The following is a 23,820-nucleotide window of genomic DNA, read 5'->3' on the forward strand; positions in this document are numbered from 1 at the left end:
TTATATATATCGAGATATAAATATATTTTTTAAAAATAAATTACTTATAGCATTTTATTATCGAGTTATAGCATACCAATTAAAAATATATTTAATTAAAAATAAATTATAAGTAATTATTTAAACATTAATTAATATGTTTTAATATTTTTTTTTACAATTAACTTTTTATTTTTATTTTTTAAATAAAATAAAAAGGAAAAAAATGTTTATGTATAAATTGGTAAGTAGCACTAATTATGGGATTTGAATTAATTTTAATTAATAATGGATAATAAATAAATTAGCACATATTAAGGAATTCAAAAGGTATTTAAATTATTCAGTTTCCTTAAAATGCTTAAATTAGTTTAAATCAAATTAAAACATGATTTTTTTCCTTTTTTTTCTTTATCACATTTTAAAGCTTTTAATAATTAAATTTGCTAATTAAATTTCACATCATATAACAAGTTACCTTTTAAAAAAGAAAATCTAAATAATAGGGATTTGATTTTAATTAATTTCCTATTATACGGTTGCCCAATAACTATCCATCCTCATCTCAACCAATACATACACATACATCTTCCCCCAATACACTCCATCTCTCCCAACACGCGAAGATATTTTGATCTTCCCCAAATTTCGCCTCAGTCATCATCTCTTCCCAACGCGCAAAGATTTTTTGTTCTTACCTAAATCCCGCCTCACTCGTCTTCCCCATTATCCCTCTCAGATCAGTTCATCCCAAAATCCAAACATACCTCTCAGATCAGTTTTCCATTAAGTTCATATAGAATGTCTAGAAAAGTTAGTGAAACCCCAAGTAAAAGTAAAAGATTGATCGATGAGTCTGATGACTTTCATGTTCCTTCATTCAATATATTGTCACAAACTCAAACGCAGAAAAATCAAAGAGAAAAGAGAAGTGTAGTTTAGTTAATTCGAAAATGAAAAAAAAAACAAAATCAAAGAGGCAAAGAAAAGAGGCAAAAAGAGAAAAGGAAAAGAAATTAGAACATCGTCAGAATCCGATTTTTCTTGCTGAAGGTTAAAAAATATAAAATAAAATAAAAAAAAGGCATTGAAATTGATCGATCAACATATCAAGTTTTTTAAAAAAAGCATCAGCAATACAAGCTACAAATAAACCCAAAAAATTGATAAAGTCAGTAAAAAGATTATTTCAAATTTGGAATACAATGTGTTGTGTTAGTGTATTTAATTTTTGATTTTATTTGTAAATAGTATACTACATGAAATTTGTATGATTTATGTATGAGTTGAGTTTTTAGTATTATACATTATAATTATATATGCATATTGAATGATTTTGTGTTGTATGTTTTGTATATGATATAATTTGAATATATCAGTATATGATTTGATACATAATAAATGTATTAATTTAATATGATTTTGTGTATGAAATAATTGGTCATTATCGATACAGGATGTATGCATTATGTATTACCTTTGTATCATATATGTATAAATGATATTCTTGTCCAGTAAAATATATGTGTATGAATGATGTATTAATGTTGTGTATCCTATAATTTTGACTTTTATAACAAGTATTGCAACTGTACATTTTATTTTTTGATTTTGATGTATGAATTGACGTATTCATACTAAATGAGATTAGTTTGTAGTTTAAAAGTTACAGATTAGTTTTTTTTTTAAAAAAATTGAATATGTATTAATATTGTATGAATTGCGTATGAATTGAGGCATATAGTTTTTATGATTTTTGTATGAATTGAATTAATGTTCATCAAATATGTATTAATATTGTATGAATTTTGTATATAATTTATATGATTTGTGTATGAATTAATTGAATGTCAATTTAATATAGCATTGTATATATGATTTTTTCTATGGAATTTTATAGTATATAAAAAGTAATAATTTAGTTTTCAAATTTTGTAGGAGAAGAAGGTTCAAACACATTTATCTTCCTGTATCAACATGATTGTGTTCGCTGATTTGTTGACCTTCCTCGGTCAAGATAAGTTTCAGCAATTTTTACAAGAAACCCCATTTGGATTTTTTAATGATTTACATAACATAAAATTTCAATGTCAATTGTTGCGTCATACTTTCCTTCTTAAATCTGAGACATGGCAGGGTTGATATGTTCATTATCAATGTAAATAATACAGAGTTATATTTTGACTTGAAAGAGTTTGTTGTTTAACCGGTCTAAAATCTGGACCAATTTCTGATTTTGTTTTTGACCCATCTATTCCAAATAGATTAATTGCAGAAAATTTTGGAGACTTTGACAAAGTCCCCAAGTCAAATTTTTACCACAAGTTTAAATTGGAGAACTTTTGGGAAGAAGATAACCGTTTATAATCAGTTTATATAATTCATACACACTTCATACACATTTAATATATCATTCGTTGTCCTACAAACTACTTCAATTAAACAAACACAATACAATTTCAATACAAAATTAATACAAAAACACATATTCTAATTTCAATAGAAACTAGGATATTCTTTTTTTAAAAAAAGGACTTTCATAAACAATTGATACACGTTTCGTATATTTTTCATACACTAATAATACAAACTTTAGACTTCAAATACGCTATATGTAACATAATTGTTTCATTCAAAAAAAATATACAAACTGTATTTCAGATGATACAATTATAAAAAAAAACCAAACACTGTTCTACATGTAAAAAACATCAAATTAATTAAAACCAACAATTCATAATTAAAAGAAACAAATCATAATTAAAAATCAACCTGATGAATTTCACTTTTCACCACATTTAATTAATATTGACATAATGTTCTCCATCAGATCAAATCAAATTGTTTTGAACGCCAAAATTTATTAGGTTACTAAAAAAACGAACTGAAATATGCAAATATGAAAATAATTGTGAAATTTTGGGGAAAATGACTTCTACATTGATGCAAATTTGAAAATAATCGTGAAAATTTGGAAAAAAGATGAATTGAAACGATGATGCAAATAAGTTTCAAAATGCCAATCTGATAATAATCTACAAATTTAAAAATAATCGTTAAAATCTGGTAAAATTTTGTAAGGAATTAAATCAAAAAAATAATATCATTTAAACTTACTAGAGATATTTAAGGCAGTGATGCTAATCTGAAAGTTTTTGATATCCCTAAAAATGTGTTAATCTAATATTAAATTTTAATTAAAATCCCTTAAAACGTGCTAGTATACAGTTTCAAAATGTGCTAACTACATTTAATGTAATTAATAAAGTATTCCATTTTCCGTTATTAGTTTGTCCGTGTGTTAATTAGGTATATTAATTATCCATTATTAGTTTATTCCTTTTTTTATTAATTGTTAATAACAATTCTTTTTAATAAATTATAATTAACATTATATTTATTATAAAATGCTATAGATTGAGATATTAAATGTTATACACTGAAATTTAAATTCTAATGCTATAACTTGAGAATATTACTATATAAAATGCTATATACCTAATTTACACATAATAAAAAATATTTATTGGCCAACAAGAATATGCACCAACCAATATACTAATCTCGTGTATCAAAACCATGATTAATCAAGCCACCAAAGAAAAATCGAGTGCACTCATGAGTAGTAAGCCATGAAAATCATATGTAAAGAAATATATTAAAACAATTTCACAATTTAGACAAATTTGTAGTTTACATTTTAACTATCTATGTTCTCAGAATTTTACATAAAGATTTGCAAATATTATTGAATCTACCATTTACAAATTTAAATTATAAAATAAGATAGAAATGTGTATTTGCTTATTTTATGTTTTTGACATGTTATTTTTCACGGAAAGCCAAATACTTTTTGACAAAGCAGTGAGAGTCAAAGCCAAAATTTTACTATACTATATTGGAAAACTTACGAAATCACTACTTTAGAAGCTAATTACTTATATATATGTTAGCTTGTAATATTACGAATCTTATTAAATTTTGGCGCGTTTAGATACATTCATATACATGTATCTCGGGATATATGAGGTCAAAATTAAGTGTAATATATTCTAGATGCATATATCCAAGTGGATTCGAATGTATATGGAATACATAACAAATCTTGCTTGCCACTCTCATTTGTAAGATACGTATACATGGGAATCAAACCAAATACATACCGATGCATGTTTTTAATGTATATCTAATGTGAATTTCCATGGATCTGAGATACATGAGTATCTCATGCCTCCCTCCCCATGTCACTCACTTTTTTTCCTATCTTAGTGTTATCTAGTAGGGAAAATACATATATCTAAGTATATCTTCCTTAATATATGATTAAAAAACTTTTAATTAGTGATAAAATACGTAATTATTAAAAAATATAGATATAATTAATATATATGATACAAATATATGTCTAATAAAATAGTTTTTCCTATTATATAGCACAATCTTGATACGTGAATCACTCAATCAGAAAATCAAATTGATATAGAAAGAATATGTTTCTAATTTAATTAAGGTCTGCGGCAAAATTACAATGTGGAGTGGTCTCATGACAAATGTTAAATCAATAAAGATTGTCAAGTCATTGAAACATAACATTGCTAATAGGACTGTCCATGAGGTTGGTATTAGCCCAACTTTTCCAGCCCAAGAAAAAACCTTTGCTTACAATTTGAGTTTAAAACTAAAAAAGTGTTCTACTATAGGGTGTGCTTGGTATGGAGAAAAATGTTTTCTTCTTTTCTGATGTTTGATTGGATAAATTTTTTGAAGAACATATTTTCTAGGAAAATAAGTTTCTTAAAAATAAGAAAAATGATTTTTTTAATGAAAATAGAGGAAATATGTTATACAAATGATATTCAATATTTATCATAACTACTTACCCACTCGCATAACAGCACCAACTCCTACACCTTGACCATCTCACCCTTGCTGCCACTGAGGCCCCACTGTCCAACCCTCCCGCCCCCTTTATTATTTTTCTAGATTTCATAGAAATACTCTTGAAATAACTTCTTTTTTTTTTTTTTGCTTACTTACCAAATTCTAAAAAATAAGTAAGTTTAAAGTCATAAATTGGTCAACCAAGAAATGGTTTATCAACTTTTAATCACTTTTAGTTTAATCAATAATTTACTATTTTTTTTATTTTGCCTTAGCGTTACTTTCGGGTGATTTCCGAAGATTTGAGCATGCGTACCTTAATTTTGTGATTGGATCATATCTTGTAGCATCTCTTTGGTATATTGTATAATTATTGGTAGCTTGTTCTTATATAGCCTAGGCGTAGGCTAGTGATTGCCTTTGACTTGTATTTGGAGTAGAATAGTATAGTATAGTATAGCAGACTTGGATCTGATAGTATGAGCCTTAGTTGGAGACAACTCATCCATCGTGACACCTTTGTCTATAACTTCCATTATGCTACGTTTTTTCGTCGTAAAACCGGGCTTTATTTCACTATTTGAGATTGGACTTGCGTTTATACATGGGATAAATCTTTGGTAAATTTTGATGTTGGGTTTCAATCCACTATAGCCTTTACGATGGTAACTTGTGTTATAGGATCCTTTCCTATCTGCCCTTATAGTTGTGGTTTGAGTTATGGGTATATTATCTTCAACCACGGTTCAAGTTTCGGGAGCATTACTCTTAGTTGGGTTGAGACCTAACAATGTAATTCTAATATGTACTTCTTTCGGGTGACTTTGTCGCAGTTCATCAAATTTTGAGTTATCTTCTCCTTTGCTCTGGATTTCACCTATTCTCGATCATAAATAGTAGTAACTCTTATCTATATTCATCAGACTTATAGGAGTCTATTTGAGTTATTGTGGGAATAAAATCTTGGCAACAATTAATTTGGCAGCCATACCTGTTGAAATTACTAGCCACAAATGTGAAAATTGATAGCCACCAATATGAAAGTTGGTAGCCGTATTTGTTGAAATAGGTACTCAAAGTTTGGCATAAGTTTGGTAGAGTTTGGTAGACAATTTAAAAATTGGTTACCACATTATGTCATTAATAATGTAATCAAGTGTTCAAAAAAAAACTCTATAAATAGAGTAGTGATTGAACACTAAAAGACGCACCAAAATAGAGAAGCAACAGAGAGTAGAGAGAGTAATCCACAAACTACTTCTTAGTTTGTGAGAAAATATTGTGCAAGTAATATTATCGTGAGTTTTGAAAAATAAAAGAGTGTTGAGTAGTAGTCTTTTGACACTATCAAGTTTTTCATCAATATTATTATATTACTTATTCGGGTATCATATTTACCCATTTAATATTTGGTATCGTTACTCTCTTCCTATTGCAATTTAGTTTGGACATTATCCTGGGTGTGATTATCATTTTGTCTAACAACGTGGTATCAAATCCATAACAAGTAATACTCTGTTGTCCTTTCTATACCCCCATCTCACAAGAAAAAATCATGAAAAATGGTGTCTACGAATGAAAGTCATTCTTGACTCTCAAGATGTTTGGGATATTGTAGACAAAGGGTATACAAGAACCACAAATGAGGAAACTTTGTCCTCAAATGAAAAGGGGGTATTGTTAAAGACAAGAAAGAAAGATCAACAGGACCTCACTCTTATCCATCAAAGTTTGATGATGGCATATTTGAGAAGGTGTCATATGCAACCACCTCAAAAGAAGCGTGGGATATTTGGAAAAATTCTCTCCAGGGAGTTTCTAAAGTAAAGAAGATAAAACTTCATACTCTAAGGGCTGACTTTGAAGTTTTAATAATTAAAAAATCCGAATTCATTTCAGAATTCTGTTCAAGATTGATGGTTGTTGTAAATCAACTAAGAAATTACGGGGAGGAAGTAGATGATGTGCGTGTGGTAGAAAAGATCCTTCGTTCTTTAACACCTAAATTAGATTATGTGGTGTGTATAATTGAGGAGTCTAAAGATTTAGACTCTATGGTGGTAGAACAATTGAAATGTTCTTTACTAGCCCACGAAGAGAAAATGAAAAGGAGAAAAAAAGAGCCACTAGAGTAACTTCTCAAAACTCATGCATTCTTCAAAAGATTTGAAGGTGAGAAGAGTTAAGGAAATGGACAATGGCAAGGCCGTGTTGGTCGTAAAGGCCGAGTAAGAGGAAGAAGTTATACCAATCATATCAGCAATGAAGATAAAAGTCACTAGTCATTCAGAGGTCGTGATCGTGGTCAACGAGGAGGTAGAGTATGTGGATCCTATCAAGGTACAAATGAAATGAGGTATGACAAATCTAAAAAGAAAAAATTATGGAGATAAAGAAGATGGTGAAAGGTAATATATCTTTTGGAGATACCTCAAAGATCCAAATTGAAGGGATAGGTAGGATTTTGATATCTTGTAAAGATGATGACCATAGATTGATTTCTAATGTTTATTATGTACCAAAATTGAAAAGTAATATTTTGAGTTTGGGTAAACTTCTTGAAAAAGGATATGATATTCATATGAAAAATATGCATATTTGATTTAGAGATTCATGTAACAACTTAATTCCTAAAGTTCATATGGCAAAGAATAAGCTGTTTCCTTTGAATCTTAGAACAATCGATGCAAAGTGTTTGAAGGCCAATATGCAAGATCACTCATGGTGTTGACATATGAGATTTGGGCACTTGAACTTTGAAGTGCTCAAATCAACAGGAGACAAAAACATGGTTGATGGGATACCGTCAATCAACCATTGAATTCAATTGTGTGAAGCTTGTCTTCTTGAAAAATATGCAAGGAGGAGTTTTCCAAAAGAGACTACATCAACAACAAGTAAGCCACTTCAACTTGTACACACTAATGTGTGTGTTCCAATCGATCTACCTTCTTTTGGTAAAAGAAAATACTTCTTGGTCTTTGTTGATGATTTCAGTAGAAAGACTTGGGTATGCTTCTTGAAGCAAAAATCTGAAGTTTTTGTTGCCTTTAAAATTTCAAATAACCTGTAGAAAAGAAAGTGGTTATGAAATAAAAGCATTAAGGTCCGATAGAGGAGGTGAATTCACTTCAAAAGAATTTAATGACTTTTAAAGATGGTGGCCATAAATTGATTATAATGTTTATTATGTGCCAAAATTGAAAAATAATATTTTGAGTTTGGTCAACTTCTTGAAAAAGGATATAATATTCATACGAAAAATATGCATCTTTGGATTAGAGATTCAAGTAACAACTTAATTTCTAATGTTCATATGGCAAAAAATAGGTTATTTCCTTTGAATCTTCAAACTATCGATACAAAGTGCTTGAAGAAAAATGTGCAAGATGACTCGTGATGTTGGCATATGGATTCGGGCACTTGAACTTTGAAGCGCTCAAATAAATGGGAGACAAGAACATGGTTGATGGGATACCGTCAATCAACCATTCAAATCTATTTGAGAAGCGTGTCTTCTTGGAAAACATGTAAGGAGGAGTTTTTCAAATGAGACTACATCACGAACTAGTAAGCCACTTCAACTTGTTCACAATGATGTGTATGGTCCAATTGATCCACCTATTTTTGGTAAAAGAAATACTTCTTGGTCTTTATTGATGATTTCAGTAGAAAGACTTGGGTATACACTTTGAAGAAAAAATCTGAAGTTTTTGTTGCCTTTAAAAATTTCAAAACACTAGTTGAAAAAGAAAGTGATTATAAAATAAAAGCATTAAGGTCCAATAGAGGAGACGAATTCACTTCAAAAGAATTTAAAGACTTTTAAAGATGGTGGCCATAATTACTAATGTTTATTATGTTCCAAAATTGAAAAATAATATTTTTGAGTTAGGGTCAACTTTTTGAAAAAGGATGTGATATTCATATGAAAATATGCATCTTTGGCTTAGAGATTCAAGTAACAACTTAATTGCTAAAGTTCATGTGGCAAATAATAGGTTATTTCCTTTGAATTTTCAAACTATCGATTCAAAGTATTTGAAGGCCAATGTGAAAGATGATTCATGGTGTTGACATATGAGATTTGGGCATTAAACTTTGAAGCTCTCAAATCAATGATAAACAAGAACATGGTTGATGGGATACCATCAATCAACCATCCAAATCAATTGTGTGGAGCTTGTATTCTTGGAAAACATGCAAGGAGGAGTTTTCCAAAGGAGACTACATCAATAATAAGTAAGCACTTCAACTTGAACACACTGATGTGTGTGTCTAATCGATCCACCTTCTTTTGGTAAAAGAAAACACTTCTTGCTCTTTATTGATGATTTCAGTTGAAAGACTATGGTAAACCTTTTTAAGCAAAAATCTGAAGTTTTTGCTGCCTTTAAAAATTTCAAAGCACTTATAAAAAAAGAAAGAGGTTATGAAATAAAAGCATTAAGGTCCGATAGAGGAGGCATAATTCACTTTAAAAGATTTAATGACTTTTTTCAATCTCATGGAATTCCTCGCCCTCTAACGGTACCTTACTCGCCCCAACAAAATGGATATGTAGAAAGTAAGAATAGAACAATTCTTAATATGGCTAGATGTATGTTGAAAGCTAATTATCTACCAAAAGAATTTTGGACCGAGGTTGTTTCTTGTGCAGTTTATTTGAGCAACACGTCTCCAACAAAAATGTACGAGCTCAAACACCTCAAGAAACATGAAGCGAAAGAAAGACAAATGTTAAACACTTGAGAATATTCGGGAGCATAGCTTATGCTCATGTTCCACATCAAGGGAGATCTAAAATTGACGATCGTAGTGTCAAACATGTGTTTGTTGGCTATGATGCAAGTTCAAAAGGCTACAAATTGTTTAATCCACACAATAACAAGGTTGTGGTGAGTCATGATGTTGAATTTAATGAAGAAGCATCGCAAAACTGGGAGGCTCTAAAAGAAAAAACATATGATTTTCTTCCTTACTTCGGAGATGAAGAAGGATAGGAGACCATGGAACCTGCACAGGTTGCAACCCCGCCTTCTTTACCAGCAAATGTTGCATCTCCATCTTTTCAAGAGAGTTTAAGTGAAAGACCACATTGGATGATGATCATTCTATGATGACATAGAAGAAATTACTAATTTTGATTTTTTGTGTTGTCTCTTTGCTGATAGTGAACTAATAAATTTTGATGAAGCTCTTACTGACAAAAGGTGGAGACAAGCCATGGAGGAGGAGATCCAGTCAATAGTGAAGAACTACACTTGGGAGTTAATAACTCGTCCAAAAGGACCATCGAGCAGTTGGAGTCAAATAGGTATATAAGATGAAGAAAAATGCCCATGGAGAGGTTTAAAGATACAAGGAAAGCTTCTGGCTAAAGACTACAAACAAAGGAATGACATCTACTATGAGGAAGTCCAAACGTCTGTTGCCCGCATGGAGACAATCCGTCTATTGATCTCTTTAGCAGCGCAAATGAAGTGGAAGATCCATATGTCAAATTGGCATTCTTGAATGGATATCTTGAAGAAGAAGTCTATGTTGAGCAACCATTGAGTTTTGTGGTTAAAAATTACGAAGATTAGGTGTTGAGGTTGAAGAAAGCCTTAGATGGGTTGAAGCAAGCTCCACGAGCTTGGAATAGTCGCATTGACAAATACTTTCAAGACAATGGGTTTACTCGTTGTCTCCATGTATATACTCTTTACATTAAAGTTCATACTAATGGAGATATCTGTTTGTTTGTCTTTATATTGATGATCTCATTCTAACGGGTAACAACTCAATTTTATTTGAAGCTTTCAAGAAAGCTATGTCCCTTGAGTTTGAGGAGACAGACATAGGGCTCATGTCATATTACTTGGTCATAGAAGTGAAGCAAATAGAGGAAGACATCTTTATATCTCAAGGAAGCTATACAAAAGAGATTCTAAAGAAGTTCAACATGTTTGATTTCAACCCTGTGAATACCCAGTGGAAAGTGGAACAAAATTGACAAAATTTGACGATGGAGAAAAAGTGGATTCCTCTTTGTTCAAAAGTCTCATAGGAAGTCTGAGGTACTTGACATGTACGAGACGAGATATACTCTTTGCAGTTGGAGTAGTAAGTCGCTTCATGGAAGCTCCTACCTCCATTCACTTGAAGGCCACTAAAGGAATTCTTCTCTCCCTAAAAGGTACAATCAACCTTGGGCTATTTAATTCTTCTTATGATTTTAATCTTGTTGGATATTGTGATAGTGATTATGCGGGAGATGTTGATGATAGAAAAAGAAAATATGGTTTTGTGTTTTTCTTGGGTGATTGTGTTATTTCTTAGAGTTCAAATAAACAATCAATTATTACTCTATCGACTTGTCAAGTTGAATACGTGGCAATGACATCATGTACGTGTTATGCTATTTGGTTGAGAAGATTGTTGAAGGAACTCAATTTGCTGCAAATTGAAGCCACAATGATTTGTGTTGATAACAAATCCGTGCAAGCACTTGCAAATAATCCTGTATATCATGATTGAAACAAGCACATAGACACAAGGGATCACTTTATCCGAGAATACATTGCTAAGAAAGAGGTAGAACTCAAGTATGTGAAATCTCATGATCAAGTTGCGAATATATTTACAAAGCCTCTCAAGTTTGAAGATTTTCAAAGATTGAGATCATGCCTTGGAGTAAAGAAGAAAAATCAAAATTAAGGGAGAGATTTGTGGTAAAAATTCTTGGCAACAATTAATTTGGCAGCCATACTTGTTGAAATTACTAGCCACAAATGTGAAAATTGATAGCCACCAATGTGAAAGTTGGTAGTCATATTTGTAGAAGTAGGTAGTCATAGTTCGGTATAAGTTTGGTAGAGTTTGGCAACCAATTTTTGTGAAAATTGGCTACCACATTATGTCATTAATGATGTAATCAAGTCTTGAAAAAACTCTATAAATAGAGTAGTAATTGAACACTAAAAGACATACCAAAATAGAGAAGCAATAAAGAGTAGAGAGAGTAATCCACAAACTTTAGTTTGTGAGAAAAATATTGTGCAAGTAATATTATTGTGAGTTGTAAGAAATAAAAGAGTGTTGAGTAGTAGTCTACAACCAACTTTTTGATCAATATTATTATATTACTTATTCGGGTATCATATTTACCCATTTAATATTTAGTGTCGTTGTTACTCTCTTATTATTGCTATTTAGTTTGGACATTATCCTGGGTGTGATTATCATTTTATCTAATAGTTATTACTTTCAAATTACGCATGACTGTACCTTCTCGACTCATGGATCCAATTAGGTTATTGTTAGCTACTTTACCTTTCAGTTTCTTCTGCTTCTAGACTCGTGAGGTTTATAGTTAGTCACATTTTATCGCTTTGCTCGATTGACCTCTAGTCGGTGTTACTTTATCGTTTTTCCTCTTTACTTTTTTATTTTTCGTGCTTTGTCAGTCTATGATGCGTACAAAGTCTCTATTATTTTGATACTCATACTACACTCTACATTTGTTTTCCTGATATAGATCCTAGCTCCAACCGTCAGTGTTGATTAGGACAGCTTTAGAGATCTTTGGAGATTGAGGGTGAGCTGATGGTGTTTTAGTTTAGCCTATCTCCTTCTGTATATAACTTTTGGGCTAGTTTTTTTATATTTCAGTTAAGTCTGTACTTTTTGATCCACTTTTGTGACTTATACTCGTATAGTAGTTTTATATTGATATCCACCAGGTTGGAGGTTTGGATCTTGTACTATTGGCTTTTGTATATATTACTATTCTTGTCTTTAATGCTTTGCTTTAAATTTCTCGTTGATTATTGTTTGTATTCAATATACATGTTATTTGTTGTTTCAGAAGTTCATTTGACTTGCCTATTGGTGGGGCATGATAGGTGTCATTATGACTCGAATTTTTGGATCATGACAACTTTTGAAGATAGACTTATCTTATCTGATTATTGTTTACCTCATTTCCCCCTTTATATACAATAATTGTGTATGTCCCTTTAATAGCTTATCATGTTCGAAATTTTTGTTGTTAGCATTGATATTTTTATTAATTTTTGTAAAAAAAATAGTTGAACATGGTAGAAACCTCGTCGTTGGGACTTGAGACAAATACAAATAAACATAAAAAATTGCTTCACCATGTGCTTGATTTCTGTGAGCAAGTTTACAAATATCATCTATTTTAATTTGTTGCAAAGAAAATTGATTTGTACTTCAATATCCCTCATCATAACTCTCCTAGTTATACTTCTTTTAGTAACTTTGTAGTATATTATAAACTTGGGCTTGAGACTTGAGTGTGTATATGGCCCAAAAGTTCTCCTAGTTATAGTTCTTTTAGTAACTTTGTAGTATATTATAAACTTGGGCTTGAGACTTGAGTGTATATATGGCCCAAAAGTGTTTCAAATGTCTCTTTAAATAACTTCAAAATCCATAGAAATAGTAAGCAACAATTATTAATTCTTCCATTAAATTTGAAGAAGCAACATTAACTAGGTAACGTACTTTGACATTTTATTTTCATAAAAAAAAAAAAAACTTAAATAGAAGAAAGGGTAATAGGATACCCATCTGTTGGAATGGCTAGTAAGAAAAAAGGATACAGTATTTTTTCTAAAGGAACCTTAGGCTCCCATCTAAAATTTTTAAGTAGATGATGAAGAAAAACAAGAATCAATATTCTTGCAAATTCTTTTCCAGGACACATTCTGTGTCCTCCACCAAATGGAACTGATGTATAAGGAACTAGTCCATTTCCTTCAAATCTTGAAGGATCAAACTTTGTAGGATTTGGAAAATATTCACCATTCTTTTGTGTAGCTCCAAAACTCAAATATATCTGCAAAATTATTTAGAATAGCACTTCTAATTATATATTTATTAAGATGTCAAGAAACATTCACAAAGTAATCACATCAAGGGTTAAACTTAGACATGAATAAATTAATTTAATGTAGGTGTAAATTGTATGCACAAGTTCTACGTATCTTTAGATATACATGGATAGATATATGTGCAACGCACGTGTTGAAAAACAAATACAAGTATTACTAATGTCAGTATTATTAATACACCATATTCTGCATTATTCTTATACACCCTGCCAAACAACCCGAGAAGGGAAGAATACGTACCTTCCATCCTTTTGGTATGTAGAAGTCTTCATAAGTGAAGTCCTCTATTGCTTCTCTGAAAATACCTTGAACAACTGGTGTGTTTCTTAATACTTCATTCACAAAGCTCCAAGTTTTCCTCATTTTTTGAATGTCATTCCAACATAGCTCTTTCCTTGGCATCATTTGCCTTGATATCTCATTTTGCTCTATCAATTTATAATAAAGAATGGTCACCTTTTTTTATGTGAGAAATAAAAATAATAAGGTGTCATGCAAAAGATATAAAGTAAACCCTCAATAGCAATAATATTTTTGAACCAACGATTCTATTTGTTTAAAATTAAGAAATAATACATAAAATTGAACAAATAGACATATGACGTTGTTCTACATGTCAGTCTTATGTGTGTTTTACGTGTATTATGTCACATAAGACAAGTGTGTCTATTTTTTTCAATTTTATACAAGCTTATCTGTAACAAATCATGCAATAGGCAAAAAGAATTTAAAAATATATACCTTGAATTATTTCATTGAAGAACTCAGGCATTTGTTGAAGGTACTTCATGGTCAAAGTAATAGTTGTAGCAGTAGTATCATAACTACCAATAATGAAGCCAAACACTTTATCCTCTATTTCAACTTCAGTCATGTACTTTCCATCTTCATCTTGTTCATTGATCATTTGTGTCAACACATCAACTTTTGACAAATTTGGATTTTCAAATAATTCTACCCTTCTTTGTTTAATAATAACCTTCATTTGTTTCCTTAATTCATTCCCAGCTTTCATTGCCTTATAAAATGTTGTGCCAGGAAGATTTATGTCCACTGCCAAAAGACCTTGTGTAAAAATCTTGAATTTTTCATAAAGATTCAAGATTTTATCCGAATCCTCGATCCCCATAAAGGCTCTAATAGAAAGGGAGAAAGTGAATAACTTCACTTGATCATATACCATCACTTCATTTTTCCCTTTCCAATGATTTTTCAAGTGTAAATGTGACATATTCTCCATAGTACTTATAAGTCTCTCAACATTTTGTGAGTTCAAAAAATAGCTAATGACATTATGTGCCCTTTTAGTGTCATGTTCAATAGGGACAAATGATGTTGATGGGAAGAGCTTTTGAACAGACTTAGGTCTCCAACCAATGATAAGCTTATTACCTTGAGTGAATATGAATTTGTTAGCTGCTGGACCTGAAAAAACAACAACTTTTTGGCCAAGTAATGAGGTTTTGAATACATGAGAGTTGTATTTTTTGGTTCTTTCTTGAACAAACTCATGGACCAATCCATAGTAAAGTGAAAAAAGGAATTGGATGGTTTCTCCAATAATAGGCCAACCAAAGGTGCCTGGAGCTAGAGGCATTTTTTCTTTAGGCTTGGCAAAGAAATATTTGAACAAAGAATAGATGATTATAGTAAGTGTGGTTGCAAAAGAGAGGAGGAAGAGGTCCATTTTTGTGTGCTACCTCTTCTTTTCCCTAAATTGATATTGAAGTATATACCATGTGATATGTATATATATAGTAGTAAGGGAAATCTTGTACATGCGCAAGGTCCCAATATTGGTATTGGTATGATATATAAATAATCCCTTTAATTTGTTTTAGATGTAATCTATGTCCTTTAATTTTTAGTGTGTATAATTACACTTAAATTGTATAAAATGTAACAAGAAAATACACACGTCTTATGTGACATAATACATGTAAAACGCCACATAGGATACAAAATCGCTATTTAGGATGATTTTGACTATTTTGTTAGATTTTATACTCCTTCCACCCACTTTTATTTGTCATGTTGCGCTTTTCGAAAGTCAAATTAACTAATTTTTAAAGTTAAATTAAATTATATTAATTTAATATTTTAAACAAAAAATTTAGATGTTCAAAAATTATAAAAAATACTATTAATTGCATTTTTTTCGTATCAGTATAATGAGAAAATATACCTAAAATATTAGTCAAAGTTCTTATAATTTGATTCTATAAATAAAAATATGACAAAAAATAGTGGACAAATGGAGTATAGGTTTAAGTGTTTACTTATGCACATTCAACGTTGAAGGCTATATATTCCAGCCTGTTTCAAGTTAAATGACATATTCATGTATTATGTCTCTCAATATTTATCCACATTATTTTAAGCATAATTTGAAATTTTAGATCTAAAATTAGTTATATATGTTTACGGTGTAGTAAATCATCGTATCAAGTGTAAAATAAATATTATTAATATTGGTAAATTTTCAAATCGTGTTAAGTCAATGGTTTTTAATTTTTGTTATACTAAATTAAAAATTTGATTCAATGATTCTATTTTTTTGTTTTGTAATAAATTATATGCATCTGTGATTGTTAATCATCTTATTTTTTTTCTCAAAATCCAAATGTAAGGGCTCACTGGCATATCGATAACTGAAGTATTTTAGTCGAAGTAGTTGCAAAAATTTATACAAAAGATCCACGACATTCAAAATAGTAATATTATAACTAAAAAAATATGAATTAAAATTAAAAAAACGCAACTAAAATGGGTCCCACAATTTCTTTTTTAACAAATTACACATTAAGTAAATTAAAAGCTAAGAAATAAGAATAACATTTTTTTTAAAAAATTTCCAAAAGAGCCTTATTCTTCATTTCTTTATCTAAAATCACTTTAAAAAATAAAAATAGAAAAAATAATTATTCTCTTCTTAATTTCATTTTACCAATAATAATAGAATAATTTTATGTATTTATTGACAAATATATGTCATATATATAAAATCATAATTAATTTATCATTAATTTTTATTTATATAACAATAAAAAATAATTATAATTAAACTATATATATTTAAATTTTTTTCTGAGTTAAAGTAGGATAAATATTTGTTAATTATAAAAAAATATTATTAGAAAAGAATGTGTTAAAAAAAACAAAATAAATAATATATTTATTTAGAAAATGAGCATTTTCTACTCATTAAAAACAATAAAAACATTCTTACATTAAAATATTGATACCAAAGACATTTTTGGACGAAATCACAAGCGTGGATATTTTTATTCATTTCACACAATTTAAGGATAATTTTTTTACATTTTTTTCTAAAAATGGTTTTACTTCTTTTTAGATAACATATTAATTTTAATTTTTCACGTCATATATCTAAAATTATAAAATTAAATTTTTTAAATATATTCATTTGATATAACTTTAGTTTTTAAATTATAAAATTAATAAAAAAATTTATTTTCTTTAACTTCGTGTAAAATTATTGAACAAAGACATGCCGTAGTCTTGGGGATTGAGGTTAACGGAATCGACAGAAAACATAAAAAATACAATCATTATTGGGATGCCACTCACGCAATCAGATATTGAGAATATACAGATCTACTTTCTCAATTCTTTTTTATTTGATAAATTTTAACTCGATATATCTATCAACAAAATAATAATTAGTGTAGGGATTTATCATTTTATATTTATTGATTAATAGTTTTAAATATATTTATTTATTATATTTGTGGCCTAACTCACATCGCAAAGTATAGCTTAATGAGAGGACGATTGTTCAAGCTTCATAGAAAATTCATTCATTTTATTAATCATCAATGTAAAATTTTGTCATCTTTTTAAGAGAGAAATATTAAAAACATCTCTAAAGTCGACGTGATTTATTAGTTTCATTGTTGAACTATATATTAACAGTCCTAAAAACATTCATTTACTTGAATATCTAAATTTAAATATACACATGATCTTACAACATAAGGGATATATCTTAATTTAGTTAGTAAAATGTAGAAATATTTTTAAAACTATCAATAATTCAATAACAAAGCTAATAATTTACGTCCAAATCAAAGATATTTTCAAGACTTCCTTTTTTCTTTTATAACAAGTTTCCCTTTCTGAGGTATCATCTAGTGAAGTGTTTATCCCAAAATTAAATTTTCAGCAAGACTGTGTAGACTGTGTAGTTGAGAACAATAAATTGAAAGAAAAGAGGATAAATATTTTGAAATGATAGCCATTGAATCCTCACATGGTTAAGACACTGCAGTATGGGTACTACATTGTATTTAATCCGTTAATTTTCCCATTGCGTAATAAATGGGAAAATGCTTTGATTGTGTAATATATAAACAGGAAGATTGGATATGGATTAGCCCATACTAGGGTCTATACTATTTTAATTATACCTAAATGTCAAATCAAATTAGATCGAATTCTGTTATAAAATCAAGCTCATAAGCATATAATCATAAAGAGAGAAGGCGAGAGAAGTAGATAGAAGAAGAGGAATTTTCTTCTTATTCAAGTGTATATCAAATGGTGAGTGATATCTCTATTGATAGTGTTGAGATATCACTCCCAAATGTCATCACATTAATAACTACATAGTAATCTCTTTAAGGTTCTTATTACCTTAGAAACACTTATACATTAGTCCAATTAATTGTTGGATAACTCTAATGGATCATTCACATAAAACAATGGATTTATAACACTCCCCCTTAGATGTCCATAGATAATGTGTCTCATTAAAACCTTATTAGGAAAAACTCTGTGAGAAAATATTCTAGTGAAGGAAAAAGAGTACACATATCTTTTGATAAGCAATATTGTTGCCTCATTAAAAACCTTGCCGAGAGAACCCAGTGAAAAAAAACTTCGGTCAAGGGAAAAAGAGTGCAACGCGTATTATACTCTCCCTGATTAAAACATCACTTAATTTCTTGTGATGATATCTCCAATTTTCGTACATTGTGGTTGATATATTCTTTTTCAAAAAAAAATTCCACATTTCCTGAATATGGTGTGTCATTTATCTCAATCAGACGCACTCTCGACTTGATTCATGGAGGGCTTTTATTTCTGCATAGCAACATTTGCTTCATCGATCGCCAGGATATTATTGTGCCTCCACATGCAAACACATAGCGTGCTTGAGATAGAACTTTATGGGGATCAGATAAATATTCTGCATCTGCATAATCAATAAATTGTCTTGCAATCCTCGGAATAGAATAAACACATGGTCCTTCGAGGATATTCAATCATGTGCTCAACACCATTTCAATGTCCTTTTGTCGGGAGAAACTGAATCTTGCAAGTTAATTTACTGCAAAACAAGTATCTGGTGTATATCAAATGGTGAGTGATATCTCTATTTATAGTGTTGAAATATCACTCCCAAAGGTCACACATTAATAGATACATAGTTATCTCTTTGAGGTTCTTATCACCTTGGAAGCTTATCATCTTGGAAACACTTATACATGAATCCAATTAATTGTTGGATAACTCTAATGGATCATCCACATAAAACAATGAATTTATAACAAATTCTAATTTAAATTGATTTTTTATTTTTTAGTTTGATTTTGAATTAATAATTTACTTTGTTTAAGTTTTTAGTTAGATTTGAATTTTAAAAAATAAAAACCAAAAAAATCTTAGAGGGAGAGTGTTATTGTTTTTCATGATGATTTAATTTATGTTTTTTGTTTAGAAATCTATAATTAATATACTCTTAAGTATTGTGTTTTACGTTTTACTTGTTATCTATATTAGAATTATATTTAAGGGATTCAATGTTATTACTTGTCCTGTCACGACCCAAAACGTGTCGTGAGTGGCACCCACACTTATCCTACTATGTGAGCGAACCAACCAATCTGAACCCCAACATTTCAAACATAATAAATAGAAAAAAATGCGGAAGACTTAAAACCCATTAACAGAATCAATAATCAACTTCTAAAACTCAAAACTTATCATTATCCCCAAAATCTGGAAGTCATCATTACAAGAACATCTATCCTCAACTTACTAAATCTAAGAGTATCTAAGAAACTAAAATAACTAAACAACTAGTCTATGCCAGAACTTCAAGGCATCAAGACGTGAAGAAGAAGACCCAGTCCAAGCTAGAAACAATAGCTCACCCTGAAATCTGACGTGATGAAGACTGGCTAGAGTTGCAGTTGATTTGAAGACGACGGTACTTTTGCTGTACTCCACAATTAACAAAAAGAAAACATACAAGTAAGGGTCAGTACAAACACAAGTACTGAGTAGATATCATCGGCCAACTCAAAATAAAAAGCAATATATATCAGATGATATCATAAAATCAACTATAATACTCAACAGGTAGCAACAACAAGTACAAGGATCATTGATAATAACGCCAAGTACACCCATGAGGACTCAAGCCTCCATACCATACTCATTTAGGAAATAGGTTCATTAAATTTGAGTATATTAAGATAATTCAAGATTCATTCTCTTTATTCCTCTTGTGTCGGAACGTGACACTCCGATCCCCTAATACTACGTGTCGGTTCGTGACACCCAATCCCCTAATACTGTGTGTCGGTTCGTGACACCCGATCCCCTAATACTACGTGTTGGTTCGTGACACCCGATCCCCCTAATACTACGTGTCGGTTCTTGACACCCGATCCCCCTAATACTACGTGTCGATTCGTGACACCCGATCCCCCTAATACTACGTATCGGTTCGTGACACCCGATCCCCCTAATACTATGTGTCGGTTCGTGACACCCGATCCATTAACCTCATTCTTTTAGTTCATCAGGCCTTCTTTTATACCAAGGCATCATCATTAACAGAGAGGTTTCAAAGTTTAGGATTCAATAGCCTCATCATACTTATTTTATCACAATTATATAATCACATCATGCAAGCACGCAATTAAGCATATAGAAGGGTTTACAATACTACCCAATACATATCATTCGCTATTAAGAGTTTACTATGAAACAACATAAACCATAACCTACCTCCACCGAAGAATTGCGATCAAGCAATCTACTTTCCCAAAGCTGCGTTCTTCCTCTCTCTCAATCGATCGTTTCTCCCTCTCTCTCTGTTCTTTTTATTTTTCTTATTCAAACCCTCTTTCTTTTACCCTAATTAGCATATAATTAAGTATAAAAGATGATAAAATACCCCACTACTTGTTTCAAGGTTCTCTCTTTTAACCCCCAAGTAATTAAATTATTAACATTAAACCACTAACTTTATAATTATAAGCAGGAATAGTCCAAAACGCCCCTTAAAATATTTAACAGAAATCTGACCCAGTCAGGGTCACGCAGCCTGTGACGGTCCGTCACAAAGTTCAGAGAGTTAATTCTGCGGAAGGATTTGTGACGGTCCGTCGAGCCCTCAACAGTCCGTCCTGCCATTTCGTCGTGAAGTTCAGAGAGTCGATCTCAGTACCCAAATTTCTAAATTCTAAGTGTTTTGGAACGAGACACCCTCGACGGTCCGTCGTGCCCATGACGGTCCGTCGTGGGATCCATCGACCCAGACAGTGATTTTCAGAATTTAACTCTGCTAATCCAAACGACTAAACAGGTCGTTACAATAGATACCAATTTACCCATCATTCGTCCTCGAACGATCACAAGAAGAAAAACAAGGGCGAAAAGGAGTACCTGAATCTGTAAACAGGTGTGGGTATCTTTCTCGCATATCAGCCTCCTTCTCCCAAGTAGACTTTTCAACTGGTCGATTCTTCCATTGAACTTTGATGGATGCAATCTCCCTTGATCTCAACTTGCGAATTTCTCTATCTAGAATGGCAACAGGCTCCTCCTCATAAGTCAAATTCTCATCAAGCAGAACTGAATCCCATCGAATAATGTAGTTTCCATCCCCATGGTTACTTTTCAACATAGACATATGAAATACCGGATGCAATCTTGACAGTTCTGGGACAAGGCTAATTCATAAGCCACCTCCCCTACTCGCTTAAGTACTTCAAATGGTCCAATATACCTTGGGCTTAGCTTACCTCTTTTTCCAAACCGCATCACCCCTTTCATGGGCGAAACCTTCAGCAAGACTTGCTCACCCTCCATGAACTCCAAGTCTCTAACCTTTCGATCTGCATATTCCTTTTGCCTGCTTTGAGCCGCTAAAAGCTTTTCTTGAATAGATTTCACCTTCTCTAATGAATCCCTCAAAAGATCAGTACCCCAAGGTCTAACCTCAAATGCATCAAACCACCCAATGAGAGACCTACATCTCCTCCCATACAATGCTTCGAAAGGAGCCATATCAATACTTGAGTGATACCTATTATTGTATGAAAACTCCGCTAAGGGTAAGAAGTTATCCCAATGACCCCCAAATTCTATCACACATGCACGAAACATATCTTCCAACACCTGAATTGTTCGCTCAGACTGACCATCGGTCTGAGGGTGAAATGCAGTACTAAGGTCCAACCTAGTACCTAATTCAGCATGCAATGTTCTCCAAATCTTAGAAGTAAACTGCGTACCTCTATCTGATATGATGGAAAGTGGAACTCCATGCAATCGAACAATTTCTGAGATGTAGAGTCTGGCTAACTTCTCTGCATTGTAGGTCACCTTGACCGGGATGAAGTGAGCAGACTTAGTTAATCTGTCCACAATTACCCAAATAGAGTCAAACTTTCCGAATGTCTTTGGAAGACCAACCACGAAGTCCATTGCAATTCTCTCCCACTTCCATTAAGGAATGGGCATTCTCTGAAGTGTTCCTCCGGGCCTCTGGTGTTCATACTTTACCTGCTGACAATTTGGACATTTGGCAAAAAAATCAACAATGTCGCGCTTCATTCTACTCCACCAAAAGTGTTGCTTTAGGTCACGGTACATCTTGGTTGCACCAGGATGTATAGAATATCCAGAGCTATGAGCCTCTGTAAGAATAGTGTGGATCAAATCATCAACACGGGGCACACATACCCTTCCCTTAATTCTCAAAACACCTTCCTCATCCATTATTGCTTCTTTAGCCTCTCCTCGCAACACCATATCCCGAATTCGGCTTAGTTTCTCATCATCAAACTGTTTTCCCTTGATCTTGTCAAGAAAAGAAGATCTCGCCTCCACACTGGCCAAAAATCCTCCCTTCTTATTTACTTCTAACCTCATAAAGTCGTTAGCCAGAGTATGAACCTCTCTAGCCAATGGGCGTCTAGAAACTTGTAAGTGAGCTAAACTACCCATGCTCCCTGCTTTTCTACTTAAGGCGTCTACCACAACATTAGCCTTTCCTGGGTGATATAAGATGGTAACATCATAATCCTTCAGTAGTTCCATCCATCTCCTCTGTCTCAAGTTCAAATCTTTCTGAGTAAAGACATACTGTAAACTACGATGATCTGTATAGACTTCACACTTCACCCCATATAGGTAATGTCTCCATTGCTTTAATGCAAACACTACCGCAGCCAACTCCAAATCATGGGTAGGATAATTACATTCATGCATCTTTAATTGCCTCGAAGCATAAGCAATTACACTCTTCTCTTGCATTAGCACTGCACCCAAACCAGAATAGGATGCATCACAATAAACAACGAAGTTCTTTCCTTCCACTGGCAAGGTGAGAATTGGTGCAGTAGTGAACAACGTCTTGAGTTTCTGAAAGCTTTCTTCACATTCGTCCGACCATACAAATGGAACACTCTGCTTAGTCAAGTTTGTCAATTGGGAAGCAATGGAAGAAAATTCCTTGACAAATCGACGGTAGTAGCTAGCTAAACCAACAAAGCTCCTTACCTCTGTAACATTAGTAGGCCTTACCCAATTTCTCACCGTTTCAATCTTAGAAGGATCCACCATCAATCTATCCTTAGAAACCACGTGCCCCAAAAAGGACACTGAATCTAGCCAAAACTCACACTTGGAGAATTTGGCATAAAGCTTTTTCTCCCTCAACATTTCCAATACCATTCTCAAGTGCTCCTCATGTTCTTTCTTGCTCTTCGAGTATACCAGTATGTCATCAATGAAT

The 23,820-nt window shown here is 31.7% G+C and overlaps 1 protein-coding gene and 1 long non-coding RNA gene across 5 annotated transcripts; one reads left to right on the forward strand and one right to left on the reverse strand.

The window, feature by feature from the left end:
• The first annotated feature begins 6,056 nt into the window (after positions 1–6,056).
• On the forward strand, positions 6,057–12,646 carry LOC112940327 (uncharacterized). Of its 4 annotated transcripts, none has more exons than XR_011212396.1 (4): positions 6,057–7,757; positions 8,191–8,430; positions 8,862–11,041; positions 11,280–12,646. It is a non-coding gene; the product is annotated as an uncharacterized lncRNA (long non-coding RNA). The 4 variants fall into 4 exon arrangements; XR_011212398.1 differs by having other exon boundaries at positions 8,862–10,556; positions 10,662–12,646; XR_011212397.1 differs by having other exon boundaries at positions 6,058–7,757; positions 8,862–9,102; positions 9,521–12,646.
• On the reverse strand, positions 10,024–15,784 carry LOC101263783 (beta-amyrin 28-monooxygenase-like). Its single transcript, XM_004250810.5, has 3 exons — positions 14,505–15,784; positions 14,004–14,191; positions 10,024–13,708 (listed from the first exon to the last, which is right to left on the reverse strand). The coding sequence occupies exons 1-3, from the start codon at positions 15,448–15,450 to the stop codon at positions 13,409–13,411; spliced, it is 1,434 nt and encodes a 477-aa protein (XP_004250858.2). The 5' UTR covers positions 15,451–15,784; the 3' UTR covers positions 10,024–13,408.
• Between the last annotated feature and the right edge of the window lie 8,036 nt (positions 15,785–23,820).

Source organism: Solanum lycopersicum, chromosome 11 (assembly GCF_036512215.1).
Source record: "Solanum lycopersicum chromosome 11, SLM_r2.1".
NCBI lineage: Eukaryota > Viridiplantae > Streptophyta > Magnoliopsida > Solanales > Solanaceae > Solanum > Solanum lycopersicum.

What these genes read in the sequence shown, in the direction of transcription:
- LOC101263783 (XM_004250810.5), bottom strand. Translation starts at nt 15,450, where the DNA reads ATGGACCTCTTCCTCCTCTCTTTTGCAACCACACTTACTATAATCATC. An exon ending in CTTCAATGAAATAATTCAAG is followed by an intron (nt 14,192 to 14,504) that starts GTATATATTTTT and finishes ATAAATTGATAG; the next exon opens with AGCAAAATGAGATATCAAGG. An exon ending in ACATACCAAAAGGATGGAAG is followed by an intron (nt 13,709 to 14,003) that starts GTACGTATTCTT and finishes ATAATTTTGCAG; the next exon opens with ATATATTTGAGTTTTGGAGC.